This window comes from Dendropsophus ebraccatus, chromosome 1 (genome assembly GCF_027789765.1).
Source record: "Dendropsophus ebraccatus isolate aDenEbr1 chromosome 1, aDenEbr1.pat, whole genome shotgun sequence".
Taxonomy (NCBI): domain Eukaryota; kingdom Metazoa; phylum Chordata; class Amphibia; order Anura; family Hylidae; genus Dendropsophus; species Dendropsophus ebraccatus.
Window position 1 is genome coordinate 6,413,026 of NC_091454.1, and position 15,588 is coordinate 6,428,613.

The following is a 15,588-nucleotide window of genomic DNA, read 5'->3' on the forward strand; positions in this document are numbered from 1 at the left end:
TGGACCCAGCTTATTCCTGTAGACTGTAAGCAGCTCTATATCTATGTGCCACCCCTATATGATTAGGGGTAATGGACCCAGCTTATTCCTGTAGACTGTAAGCAGCTCTATATCTATGTGCCCCCACTATATGATTAGGGGTAATGGACCCAGCTTATACCTGTAGACTGTAAGCAGCTCTATATCTATGTGCCACCACTATATGATTAGGGGTAATGGACCCAGCTTATTCCTGTAGACTGTAAGCAGCTCTATATCTATGTGCCACCACTATATGATTAGGGGTAATGGACCCAGCTTATACCTGTAGACTGTAAGCAGCTCTATATCTATGTGCCACCACTATATGATTAGGGGTAATGGACCCAGCTTATTCCTGTAGACTGTAAGCAGCTCTAGTCCTATGTGCCACCACTATATGATTAGGGGTAATGGACCCAGCTTATTCCTGTAGACTGTAAGCAGCTCTATATCTATGTGCCACCACTATATGATTAGGGGTAATGGACCCAGCTTATTCCTGTAGACTGTAAGGAGCTCTATATCTATGTGCCACCACTATATGATTAGGGGTAATGGACCCAGCTTATTCCTGTAGACTGTAAGCAGCTCTATATCTATGTGCCACCACTATATGATTAGGGGTAATGGACCCAGCTTATTCCTGTAGACTGTAAGCAGCTCTATATCTATGTGCCACCACTATATGATTAGGGGTAATGGACCCAGCTTATACCTGTAGACTGTAAGCAGCTCTATATCTATGTGCCACCACTATATGATTAGGGGTAATGGACCTAGCTTATTCCTGTAGACTGTAAGCAGCTCTATATCTATGTGCCACCACTATATGATTAGGGGTAATGGACCCAGCTTATACCTGTAGACTGTAGGGAGCTCTATATCTATGTGCCACCACTATATGATTAGGGGTAATGGACCCAGCTTATTCCTGTAGACTGTAAGCAGCTCTATATCTATGTGCCACCACTATATGATTAGGGGTAATGGACCCAGCTTATTCCTGTAGACTGTAAGCAGCTCTATATCTATGTGCCACCACTATATGATTAGGGGTAATGGACCCAGCTTATTCCTGTAGACTGTAAGCAGCTCTATATCTATGTGCCACCACTATATGATTAGGTGTATATGAAGCACAGAAGTGGACGACCACCTCCCATGAAATCCATAGATAATAACATGACATAATATAAGAATATGTGCAGCACGATCCCCTCTCACCTTCTGCTGCTTCTCTGATCGGTAGAATTGCACATTGGGGTCCACGGCCGGGATGTTGTTGTGCGCCAGCGCTTTCCCTAGTTCCCTCCAGTTACTGTATCCTGAGGAATAAAGAGCAGACTGGTTTGTACTGGGAGTCTTAAACCTTTACAATAACTCACTATGATAGATATACTGAGTACAGAAGTATACATATACTGCAGTCAGATGTGCCACTCAGGGGTCTGGGAAAGCTGGGTGATGAGTCCTGTTGGTTGTTATGAGGCAGCTAAGTATGGAGATCAGAGGCTAAGGACACAGGGTGCGGGGAGGGGTCGGACACAGACAGCTGGGCCCCCCACATGTATCAGTGGGTGACAGCTTTCATCTATGGAAGCAGAATCCACCCCCCTCAGGTGACCTTATCCTGCTGACACAACGGTTATACAGATGGAGGGGACGGGCCCCGGAGCCCCCCACAGAATGAATGATATCACTGATAGGGTCTATTCTATCATTTCTGTTCACTTACAATTCATTGCAGCACTCCCATATCAGTGCTCATCCTGGGCTTCCTGGTGCATAAATACAATTCCTAAACCAGAGTGAGTGAGTGAGTGAGTGAGCGAGTGAGTGAGTGAGCGAGCGAGTGGGTGGAGGGGCCTAGGTTGTTGTTGATCTCTGTATAGGATGCGACAATCTGCAGCTCCGGATGTGGATTATAAAGGGACTAATGGAGAATCTCATTGTAATCCAGGTCACCGTGTGCGGAGAGAAAGATACAAGAGCTGATACTGAGCGATACACCCAGTATACAGGGGAAGTGATACTGTGCACTGTATATATACTGAGGATTACACCCAGCATACAGGGGAAGTGATACTGTGCACTGTATATATATACTGAGGATTACACCCAGCATACAGGACAGGGGAAGTGGTACTGTGCACTGTATATATACTGAGGATTACACCCAGCATACAGGGGAAGTGATACTGTGCACTGTATATATATATATATATATATATATATATATATATATATATATATACTGAGGATTACACCCAGCATACAGGACAGGAGAAGTGATACTGTGCACTGTATATATATACTGAGGATTACACCCAGCATACAGGACAGGAGAAGTGGTACTGTGCACTGTATATATATACTGAGGATTACACCCAGCATACAGGGGAAGTGATACTGTGCACTGTATATATATACTGAGGATTACACCCAGCATACAGGACAGGGGAAGTGGTACTGTGCACTGTATATATATATACACTGAGGATTACACCCAGCATACAGGACAGGAGAAGTGGTACTGTGCACTGTATATATACTGAGGATTACACCCAGCATACAGGACAGGAGAAGTGGTACTGTGCACTGTATATATATATATATATATATATATATATATATATATATATACATATATATATATACTGAGGATTACACCCAGCATACAGGACAGGAGAAGTGGTACTGTGCCCTGTATATACACTCACCGGCCACTTTATTAGGTACACCTGTCCAACTACACGTTACCCCTTAATTTCTAATTAGCCAATCACATGGCGGCAACTCAGTGCATTTAGGCATGTAGAAGGGCTGGTCTGAGTATTTCAGAAACTGCTGATCTACTGGGATTTTCACGCACAACCATCTCTAGGGTTTACAGAGAATGGTCCGAAAAAGAAAAACCATCCAGTGAGCGGCCGTTCTGTGGGCGGAAATGCCTTGTTGATGCCAGAGGTCAGAGGAGAATGGGCAGACTGGTTCCAGCTGATAGAAAGGCAACAGTGACTCAAATAGCCAACCGTTACAGCCAAGGTAGGCAGAAGAGCATCTCTGAACACACAGTACACAGTATGGGCTACAGCAGCAGAAGACCACACCGGGTGCCACTCCGCTCAGCTAAGAACAGGAAACTGAGGCTACAATTTGCACAAGCTCATCGAAATTGGACAGTAGAAGATTGGAAAAACGTTGCCTGGTCTGATGAGTCTCGATTTCTGCTGCGACATTCGGATGGTAGGGTCAGAATTTGGCGACAACAACATGAAAGCATGGATCCATCCTGCCTTGTATCAGCGGTTCAGGCTGGGGGTGGTGGTGTCATGGTGTGGGGAATATTTTCTTGGCACTCTTTGGGCCCCTTGGTACCAATTGAGCATGGTTACAACACCACAGCCTACCTGAGTATTGTTGCTGACCATGTCCATCCCTTTATGACCACAATGTACCCAACATCTGATGGCGACTTTCAGCAGGATAATGCGCCATGTCATAAAGCTAGAATCATCTCAGACTGGTTTCTTGAACATGACAATGAGGTCACTGTACTCCAATGGCCTCCACAGTCACCAGATCTCAATCCAATAGAGCATCTTTGGGATGTGGTGGAACGGGAGATTGGCATCATGGATGTGCAGCCGACAAATCTGCGGCAACTGTGTGATGTCATCATGTCACTATGGACCAAAATCTCTGAGGAAGCTTCCAGCACCTTGTTGTATCTATGCCACCAAGAATTGGGGCAGTTCTGAAGGCAAAAGGGGGTCCAACCCGTTACTAGCATGGTGTACCTAATAAAGTGGCCGCTGAGTGTGTGTATATATATATATATATATATATATACACTGAGGATTACACCCACCATACAGGACAGGGGAAGTGGTACTGTGCAGTGTCCGTATATACAGGATAAGAGAAGTAGTACTGTGCAGTGTCCATATGTACAGGATAAGAGAAGTGGTACTGTGCAGTGTCCATATATACAGGATAAGAGAAGTTGTACTGTGCAGTGTCCATATATACAGGATAAGAGAAGTGGTACTGTGCACTGTCCGTATATACAGGATAAGAGAAGTAGTACTGTGCAGTGTTTGTATATACAGGATAAGAGAAGTGGTACTGTGCAGTGTCCGTATATACAGGATAAGAGAAGTAGTACTGTGCAGTGTCCATATATACAGGATAAGAGAAGTGGTACTGTGCAGTGTCCATATATACAGGATAAGAGAAGTTGTACTGTGCAGCGTCCATATATACAGGATAAGAGAAGTGGTACTGTGCAGCGTCCATATATACAGGATAAGAGAAGTGGTACTGTGCAGCGTCCATATATACAGGATAAGAGAAGTGGTACTGTGCAGCGTCCATATATACAGGATAAGAGAAGTGGTACTGTGCAGTGTCCATATATACAGGATAAGAGAAGTTGTACTGTGCAGTGTCCATATATACAGGATAAGAGAAGTGGTACTGTGCAGTGTCCATATGTACAGGATAAGAGAAGTGGTACTGTGCAGTGTCCATATATACAGGATAAGAGAAGTGGTACTGTGCAGTGTCCATATATACAGGATAAGAGAAGTGGTACTGTGCAGTGTCCGTATATACAGGATAAGAGAAGTGGTACTGTGCACCATCCATATATACAGGATAAGAGAAGTGGTACTGTGCACCATCCATATATACAGGATAAGAGAAGTGGTACTGTGCAGTGTCCATATATACAGGATAAGAGAAGTGGTACTGTGCAGTGTCCATATATACAGATACAGGAGAGGAGAAGTGGTACTGTGCAGTGTCCGTATATACAGGAGAAGTGGTACTGTGCAATGTCCATATATACAGGATAAGAGAAGTGGTACTGTGCACTGTCCATATATACAGGAGAGGAGAAGTGGTACTGTGCACTGTCCGTATATACAGGAAAAGAGAAGTGGTACTGTGCAGCGTCCATATATACAGGATAAGAGAAGTGGTACTGTGCAGCATCCATATATACAGGATAAGAGAAGTGGTACTGTGCACCATCCATATATACAGGATAAGAGAAGTGGTACTGTGCAGTGTCCATATATACAGGATAAGAGAAGTTGTACTGTGCAGTGTCCATATATACAGGATAAGAGAAGTGGTACTGTGCAGTGTCCATATATACAGGATAAGAGAAGTGGTACTGTGCAGTGTCCATATATACAGGATAAGAGAAGTGGTACTGTGCACTGTCCATATATACAGGATAAGAGAAGTGGTACTGTGCAGTGTCCATATATACAGGAGAGGAGAAGTGGTACTGTGCAGTGTCCATATATACAGGATAAGAGAAGTGGTACTGTGCAATGTCCATATATACAGGATAAGAGAAGTGGTACTGTGCAGTGTCCGTATATACAGGATAAGAGAAGTGGTACTGTGCAGTGTCCATATATACAGGATAAGAGAAGTGGTACTGTGCAGTGTCCATATATACAGGATAAGAGAAGTGTTACTGTGCAGTGTCCATATATACAGGATAAGAGAAGTGGTACTGTGCAGCATCCATATATACAGGATAAGAGAAGTGGTACTGTGCAGCGTCCATATATACAGGATAAGAGAAGTGGTACTGTGCAGTGTCCATATATACAGGATAAGAGAAGTTGTACTGTGCAGCGTCCATATATACAGGATAAGAGAAGTGGTACTGTGCAGCGTCCATATATACAGGATAAGAGAAGTGGTACTGTGCAGTGTCCATATATACAGGATAAGAGAAGTGGTACTGTGCAGTGTCCATATATACAGGATAAGAGAAGTGGTACTGTGCAGTGTCCATATATACAGGCTAAGAGAAGTGGTACTGTGCAGTGTCCATATATATAGGATAAGAGAAGTGGTACTGTGCAGCGTCCATATATACAGGATAAGAGAAGTGATACTGTGCAGTGTCCGTATATACAGGATAAGAGAAGTGGTACTGTGCAGTGTCCGTATATACAGGATAAGAGAAGTGGTACTGTGCAGTGTCCATGTATACAGGATAAGAGAAGTGGTACTGTGCAGTGTCCATATATACAGGATAAGAGAAGTTGTACTGTGCAGTGTCCGTATATACAGGATAAGAGAAGTGGTACTGTGCAGTGTCCATATATACAGGATAAGAGAAGTGGTACTGTGCACCATCCATATATACAGGACAGGAGAAGTGGTACTGTGCAGTGTCCATATATATAGGATAAGAGAAGTGGTACTGTGCAGCGTCCATATATACAGGATAAGAGAAGTGATACTGTGCAGTGTCCGTATATACAGGATAAGAGAAGTGGTACTGTGCAGTGTCCGTATATACAGGATAAGAGAAGTGGTACTGTGCAGTGTCCATGTATACAGGATAAGAGAAGTGGTACTGTGCAGTGTCCATATATACAGGATAAGAGAAGTTGTACTGTGCAGTGTCCGTATATACAGGATAAGAGAAGTGGTACTGTGCAGTGTCCATATATACAGGATAAGAGAAGTGGTACTGTGCACCATCCATATATACAGGACAGGAGAAGTGGTACTGTGCACTGTCCATATATACAGGATAAGAGAAGTGGTACTGTGCAGTGTCCATATATACAGGATAAGAGAAGTGGTACTGTGCAGCATCCATATATACAGGATAAGAGAAGTGGTACTGTGCAATGTCCATATATACAGGATAAGAGAAGTGGTACTGTGCAGTGTCCGTATATACAGGATAAGAGAAGTGGTACTGTGCAGCGTCCATATATATAGGATAAGAGAAGTGGTACTGTGCAGCGTCCATATATACAGGATAAGAGAAGTGGTACTGTGCAGTGTCCATATATACAGGATAAGAGAAGTGGTACTGTGCAGCATCCATATATACAGGATAAGAGAAGTGGTACTGTGCAGTGTCCGTATATACAGGATAAGAGAAGTGGTACTGTGCACCATCCATATATACAGAATAAGAGAAGTGGTACTGTGCAGTGTCCATATATACAGGATAAGAGAAGTGGTACTGTGCAGTGACCGTATATACAGGATAAGAGAAGTGGTACTGTGCAGTGTCCATATATACAGGATAAGAGAAGTGGTACTGTGCACCATCCATATATACAGGATAAGAGAAGTGGTACTGTGCAGTGTCCATATATACAGGATAAGAGAAGTGGTACTGTGCAGTGACCGTATATACAGGATAAGAGAAGTGGTACTGTGCAGCGTCCATATACAGAAGTGTTACTGTGCATATATACAGGCAGGCTACTCTCAGTATACATCAGATATACTCTTGCTCTCGGCCCCAGATGATGACTACCTAGTCCTGCACTCTCTGGAGTCTCGGGTTACGGTGCAGCCATTACGGTATAGTGTATCGTGACCCCGGATGGCGGTGATCGCTCTCGTTCTGGCGCTTTTGATCTGTGTTAGTTAATAGTTGCGTCTGCTCCTATCTGATGGACGTATTCACACGCGGGTCCCCGGGGTCTCACACAGAAGATATAGGATGACAATACAGGTTCTGTGCGCAGACAGACAGACTGTAACGTTAATACCCGACTGTTTGGCGAGACGCGGTAAATAAGTGGCGGAGGCCGCGGAGGTCAGCGCTAATGCTATAGAGACCGAGGCCTGGAAAGTCCATTGGTGGCCGCCATTAAAGGGCCCATTGTGCAGAGAGAACGTCACTCCCAGCCAGGCTTCATTCTCATATTATATAGGCCACACATTCACTTACAGCCAGAGACTGCCAATAGGTGGCGCCAGAGAGACACATAGGGGGAGATTTATCAAACATGGTGTAAAGCGACACTGGCTCAGTCGCCCCCGGCAACCAATCAGATTCCATCTTCCATTCCTCACAGACTCTTTGGAAAATGAAAGGAGAATGAAAGGTGGAACCTCTAGGGTGGATCATGGGGGGAGGGGGCGTTCCTAGCTTAAGCGGGGGTGGGGCTTAAAATATTATACAAATTCTTACAATTTACTTATACAGGAGGAGATTTAAGTGAATTGTCCCGGTGTGACTGGATAGGTCGTGGGCAGGCGTGGTGCCATGGTTCAGCTCTGCTGATCCGGAGTAGTGGGGAGTTATGCCTACACTTAGTGGCGTAGTGTCTCCTGTGCCAGGCAGCTGGCAGGCCTGATGAGCGCCACAGGCGTGTGCTCAGATTATAATACATCTGTTGTGTACCTGACAGACGGGGAGCGCTTACTAGTTGCTGCCGCCGCCGCCGCCGCGGTCTTTTTGTTTGCGCTGTTAGATGAATGGTGTTTTTTGTGCCAGGTGAGCGACAGCCAAAATAAACTGGTAAACGAGTAAGTGAGCAAACAGCCCCGGGCATCACCTGGAGAGGGCGCTCCGCTAATCACACTCAGGCAACAGCCATATAATACCTCTTTGTCGTGTATCTATACCTCGTTTGCAGTTGATCAGGTGATCGATCAACTTTTGATGTCTCAAAAGTTTTTTAAAGTGACAGTGACGCTTTAAAGAGTGTTGATGGGAATCTGGATCAGCATCAGCAGTGACCTGCGACTATCACAGCACAAACACCGATACAGGATGGCACAGCCGGACACTGGTGGTCAGGCCTGCGGGGAGCTGTCATGTGATCACGGATGGCACTAACTTTCTAATATACTTTACCACACCAAGGGGCGTGGCTTAAAGGGATAGGGGAGTGTCTTGAAGTATTGAGATGTGACGGTGCCCGGGTGGCTGCTGTGCCCGCCTCACTGCTGTCAGATACCAGGACTGAAGACCGAAGACACACAAAGCCCAAAGGGATCAATTATAGAGAGCAGCTGCTAGATGTGAAACAGGCAGGATGCGACATTACCTATGTTATACCTGACAGCTGCTGCCAGAGCCAGCACCGCCGCACACTAATAAACAACTATATTACTGAGACCCACACAGTGTACAGAAGGGTTATAGCATAATATATAGTGATAGGGAGCTTGCCGGTATAACCTGGGTATCTCCTGTATATAATTATATATATACAGCTGGTATAACCTGGGTATATAGTGTATATAATTATATATGTACAGCTGGTATAACCTGGGTATATAGTGTATATAATTATATATGTACAGCTGGTATAACCTGGGTATATACTGTATATAATTATATATGTACAGCTGGTATAACCTGGGTATATAGTGTATATAATTATATATGTACAGCTGGTATAACCTGGGGTCTTCTGTATATAATTATATATGTACAGCTGGTATAACCTGGGGTCTTCTGTATATAATTATATATGTACAGCTGGTATAACCTGGGTATCTCCTGTATATAATTATATATGTACAGCTGGTATAACCTGGGTATATACTGTATATAATTATATATATACAGCTGGTATAACCTGGGTATACACTGTATATAATATATATGTACAGCTGGTATAACCTGGGGATCTCCTGTATATAATTATATATGTACAGTTGGTATAATCTGGGTATCTCCTGTACATAATTAAATAAGTACAGCTGGTATAACCTGGGGATCTCCTGTATATAATTATATATATATATATATATACAGCTGGTATAACCTGGGTATATACTGTATATAATTATATATGTACAGCTGGTATAACCTGGGTATCTCCTGTATATAATTATATATGTACAGCTGGTATAACGTGGGGATCTCCTGTATATAATTATATATGTACAGCTGGTATAACCTGGGTATATACTGTATATAATTATATATGTACAGCTGGTATAACCTGGGTATATACTGTATATAATTATATATGTACAGCTGGTATAACCCGGGTATCTGCTGTATATAATGATATATGTACAGCTGGTATAACCTGGGTATATACTGTATATAATTATATATGTACAGCTGGTATAACCTGGGTATATACTGTATATAATTATATATGTACAGCTGGTATAACCCGGGTATCTCCTGTATATTATGATATATGTACAGCTGGTATAACCTGGGGATATACTGTATATAATTATATAAGTACAGCTGGTATAACCTGGGGATCTCCTGTATATAATTATATATGTACAGCTGGAATAACCTGGGTATATACTGTATATAATTATATATGTACAGCTGGTATAACCTGGGGATATACTGTATATAATTATATAAGTACAGCTGGTATAACCTGGGGATCTCCTCTATATAATTATATAAGTACAGCTGGTATAACCTGGGGATCTCCTGTATGTAATTATATATGTCCAGCTGGTATAACCTGGATATATACTGTATATAATTATATATGTACAGCTGGTATAACCTGGGGATCTCCTGTATGTAATTATATATGTCCAGCTGGTATAACCTGGATATATACTGTATATAATTAAATAAGTACAGCTGGTATAACCTGGGGATCTCCTGTATATAATTATATATATATATATACAGCTGGTATAACCTGGGTATATACTGTATATAATTATATATGTACAGCTGGTATAACCTGGGTATCTCCTGTATATAATTATATATGTACAGCTGGTATAACGTGGGGATCTCCTGTATATAATTATATATGTACAGCTGGTATAACCTGGGTATATACTGTATATAATTATATATGTACAGCTGGTATAACCTGGGTATATACTGTATATAATTATATATGTACAGCTGGTATAACCCAGGTATCTGCTGTATATAATGATATATGTACAGCTGGTATAACCTGGGTATATACTGTATATAATTATATATGTACAGCTGGTATAACCCGGGTATCTCCTGTATATTATGATATATGTACAGCTGGTATAACCTGGGGATATACTGTATATAATTATATAAGTACAGCTGGTATAACCTGGGGATCTCCTGTATATAATTATATATGTACAGCTGGAATAACCTGGGGATCTCCTGTATATAACTATATATGTACAGCTGGTATAACCTGGGAATATACTGTATATAATTATATATGTACAGCTGGTATAACCTGGGGATCTCCTGTATATAATTATATAAGTACAGCTGGTATAACCTGGGGATCTCCTCTATATAATTATATAAGTACAGCTGGTATAACCTGGGGATCTCCTCTATATAATTATATATGTACAGCTGGTATAACGTGGGGATCTCCTCTATATAATTATATATGTACAGCTGGTATAACCTGGGGATATACTGTATATAATTATATATATATATATATATATATATATATATATATATATACACAGCTGGTATAACCTGGGTATATACTGTATATAATTATATATGTACAGCTGGTATAACCTGGGTATATACTGTATATAATTATATATGTACAGCTGGTATAACCTGGGGATCTCCTGTATATAATTATTTATGTACAGCTGGTATAACCTGGGTATATACTGTATAAAATGATATATGTGCAGCTGGTATAACCTGGGTATATACTGTATATACATTGTACATATTCTGGTATCTCTTGGGCATGGTTATTGCTGGGTGTACAGTACAGTGAATGTTTGGCACAGGGCAGGTGATGGTGTAATACATGCAGCTATAACACGGGTGTGATCAGAGTCTTGATGAGAGTGTGCACACCTAAGATGCCGGGGAGATTTCACTATCTGTATCATAACTGTTCACTTTCTACATCTGGGGTCAGGGCATGCTGGTTGTAGTGCTCCATGTATATAGTATGGTCAGGCATGCTGGGGGTTGTAGTGCTCCATGTGTATAGTATGGTCAGGCATGCTGGGGGTTGTAGTGCTCTGTGTATATAGTATATTAGGGCATGCCGGGGGTTGTAGTGCTCTATGTGTAAAGTGTAATATTATGGTCATGCTCAGTGGTCAGGCATGCTGGGGGTTGTAGTGCTCTATGTATATAGTATGGTCAGGCATGCTGGGGGTTGTAGTGCTCTGTGTATATAGTATGGTCAGGCATGCTGGGGGTTGTAGTGCTCTGTGTATATAGTATATTAGGGCATGCCGGGGGTTGTAGTGCTCTATGTGCATAGTGTAGTTTTATGGTCATGCTCAGTGGTCAGGCATGCTGGGGGTTGTAAGGCACTATGTATATAGTATGGTAGGGCATGTTGGGGGTTGTAGTGCAGGTCTATAGCGGAGTGGAGATGATGAGAGTGTTACTCCTCTGCCTTGTCCCGTATCCTTCCCATTATATATCCTCCTACCCATCTATATACCCCATGTTCCATAGTATAAACCTCTGCTCATCCTGCTCTGCCTGTTTCATGAACGGAATGCCAGATTGGCAGTGAGGACTGACACATCTAGGAGATGCCGGGGTCTGTGTATTTGGTGAGTGGATGATGGGAGTACTCACTGCGATTGATGGGGTTGCCATTGGAGTAGGTCTCCATCTGCAGGTAGACGGTCAGGACCCCCAGCAGCAGGATGGCCACCAGCAGGATCAGCCAGAAGTTCTTCTGCAGCTTCTTCAGGGGCAGCGGGCGACCCCTCATCCTGGTCGCCCGCCTGTCGTACGCCCGCTTCTGCAGCGTGGTCTCAGCGCCCGATCCCTCCTGCTGTGAATTGTGGACGTTGTGGGGTCATCTCTGATCTCCCTCCATTGATGGTGTGCGTCCGTCCGTCCAGGGGGCAGCGGTGTCTCCTTACCTCATGGGGGCGACGTTCTCAGCTGGAGACAGTGTCACCTTTCATGGTGCTGATCTCCTGTGTGCCGTCTCTTCCTGATCTGAGTCTCACCTGCCTGACCCAGCCCTTCAGTCTCGCCTCCTCCCTGTCACCGGCCGCCCCCCCTCGCCTGCCGCCGTTACCTTGGTGGCATTCAATGCTCCTGGGAGCCGCACACCTCACCCGGGGAGGGGGAAAGCATCCAGCCTGCGGCTCCTCCCCGCCGGCAGCCACAGCGGGCTGTCACTCACCTGCGGCAGCTCACGTGGGCTCTAGTGGGTTAATCCAGACAGCAGATACTTTGTGTCCGTCTCCTTCCTTATATAGCGGAACTTAAAGGGGGTTTCCACTTGGAACAAACTACAATGAAAAGTTCTGCACTCTGCTTATTGTCAGTAACCGCAGGGTCCATGGGGCTGCGCAACGTTCTAACATACTTAAAGGGATTATCCAGGATTTTAAAAAAACCACACAGCTACTTTCTGTCAAAAACAGCGCCACTCTGTCCCTCAGGTTGTATGTGGTATTACAACTCAGCTCCAGTCACTTCAATGGGAAGGAGCTGTAATACCGCACACCGACTGAGGACAAGAGTGGCGCTGTCTCTTTAAGAAAGTGGCCATGTTTTATTTTTCTTTGTTCACTTCAATTACGAAATCTCCAGTCTTCCCATACTTATCAGCTGCTGTATGTCCTGCAGGAAGTGGTGTATTCTCTCCAGTCTGACACAGTGCTCTCTGCTGCCCCCTCTGTCCATGTCAGGAACTGTCCAGAGCAGGAGAGGTTTTCTATGGGGATTGGCTGCTGCTCTGGACAGTTCCTGACATGGACAGAGGTGGTTCCTGCAGGACATACAGCAGCTGATAAGTACTGGAAGTCTGGAGATTTTTGAATAGAAGTTAATTACAAATCCATATAACTTTCCGACACCAGTTCATTTGAAAGAAAAGAGATTTCGCCGGTGTTCCCCTTTAAATATTTAAGCTTTTTTGTTTTTTTTGCATTTTTTTAGTGTTCTGACATCATTGGATACAAATCGAGACTTTGCCTAAAATACACACAAAAAAACAAAAAACAAAAAAAAACCTTTTTCTTTAAAGAGACAGCGACCATTTAAAAAGTCAGGAAAGAAAATGCACTCGGAGAACCGGTCTGGTGATGGTCTATGCTGCGCCGGTTACACTGGTGATACTGGGAATCCCAGGGCAGAACTGGTTTGTCCAACGCATTTTTGCCCCGACCTTTAACACGCAATATAAAAGTGAAATGTTTCCAGCCGTACAGGACGGTATCGGAGCCCCCACCTGTGATTGGCTGCGGCCGCGTCACGTGACCAGGACACATTTACAGCCTCTGTGTCTGTTTATTGGTTTTCAATAGGCGACATAGAGGGCGCGGGGCTGATCACATGACCACAGGGTCTGTTATGGGGGTCTCCCTGAGAGGAGCCGGGCCTGTTATGGGGGTCTCCCTGAGAGGAGCCGGGCCTGTTATGGGGGTCTCCCTGCGAGGAGCCGGGCCCGTTATGGGGGTCTCCCTGCGAGGAGCCGGGCCTGTTATGGGGGTCTCCCTGAGAGGAGCCAGGCCTGTTATGGGGGTCTCCCTGAGAGGAGCCGGGTGTTATGGGGGTCTCCCTGCGAGGAGCCAGGCCTCTTATGGGGGTCTCCCTGAGAGGAGCAGGGTGTTATGGGGGTCTCCCTGAGAGGAGCAGGGTGTTATGGGGGTCTCCCTGAGAGGAGCCGGGTGTTATGGGGGTCTCCCTGAGAGGAGCCGGGTCTGTTATGGGGGTCTCCCTGCGAGGAGCCGGGCCTGTTATGGGGGTCTCCCTGAGAGGAGCCGGGCCTGTTATGGGGGTCTCCCTGAGAGGAGCCGGGCCTGTTATGGGGGTCTCCCTGCGAGGAGCCGGGTCTGTTATGGGGGTCTCCCTGAGAGGAGCCGGGCCTGTTATGGGGGTCTCCCTGAGAGGAGGCGGGTGTTATGGGGGTCTCCCTGCGAGGAGCCGGGTCTGTTATGGGGGTCTCCCTGAGAGGAGCCGGGCCTGTTATGGGGGTCTCCCTGAGAGGAGCCGGTTGTTATGGGGGTCTCCCTGCGAGGAGCCAGGCCTGTTATGGGGGTCTCCCTGAGAGGAGCCGGGCCTGTTATGGGGGTCTCCCTGAGAGGAGCCGGTTGTTATGGGGGTCTCCCTGCGAGGAGCCGGTTGTTATGGGGTGGGGGTCTCCCTATTGTTGATCACCAGTGACACAGAGAACAGGAGACCATAACGCTGACTTATAGACGGGATCAGATTTTTCTCTTTTTTTGCTCTGGTGGCTATAAAATAAATTTCCATACCAGTCACATGACCCGAACCACAACAATCCCATCACTGTCCAATTCCCTGACTGTAATATAACAGCAAGGGGAGAAATCACATCCAGTCACACAGTGTATAGCCGCAACTACAGGGACCCCCTCTATATATATCATACCTGTATTATCCTCCAGAGCTGCACTCACTATTCTGCTGGTGGGGGTCACTGTGTACATACATTACTGATCCTGTAATTCTTTTATTAGAAAAATAGAAAAATTAACAAATACATAAACCAAAATCAGGCATATCCAGCCATAACAAAAACAAATACAATACTAAACTTGTCTTGTCATGAAAAAAAAAAACATCCAGTGTTTCAAAATTGTGAAATAAACAACAAAATAATCGCACACACCTGCCTCACATGGCCAGTCCAGCTTTATGTTTAAAGATAGCAAAAAAAAACAAAAACTTCATAGCACACAGATTAAAGGCCGCATAGGGCCAAATGCCATATAGGCCATGAAATAGCTGAACTTAAAGTTGTCCCAGCTGGGATATAACCAAAGAAAAATAACACACATACCTTAGCCTGCTCACCCCTATTCCCACCAACAACCCTCCTACACACACATGCACACCAACGTGTTTCA

General features: G+C 44.4%; 1 protein-coding gene across 1 annotated transcript in view; it reads right to left on the minus strand.

Annotated features, from left to right (window-relative positions):
* B4GALNT3 (beta-1,4-N-acetyl-galactosaminyltransferase 3) overlaps positions 1–12,703 on the minus strand; it is a 55,017-nt gene extending 42,314 nt beyond the window's left edge. Inside the window, exons 1-2 of the mRNA XM_069965171.1 lie at positions 12,332–12,703; positions 1,246–1,346 (exon numbers count right to left, since the gene is read on the minus strand). Of these exons, the coding sequence (XP_069821272.1) occupies positions 1,246–1,346; positions 12,332–12,470 (240 nt within the window). The 5' untranslated portion in view covers positions 12,471–12,703. The remainder of the gene's footprint in view (positions 1–1,245; positions 1,347–12,331) is intronic.
* Positions 12,704–15,588: the final 2,885 nt, after the last annotated feature.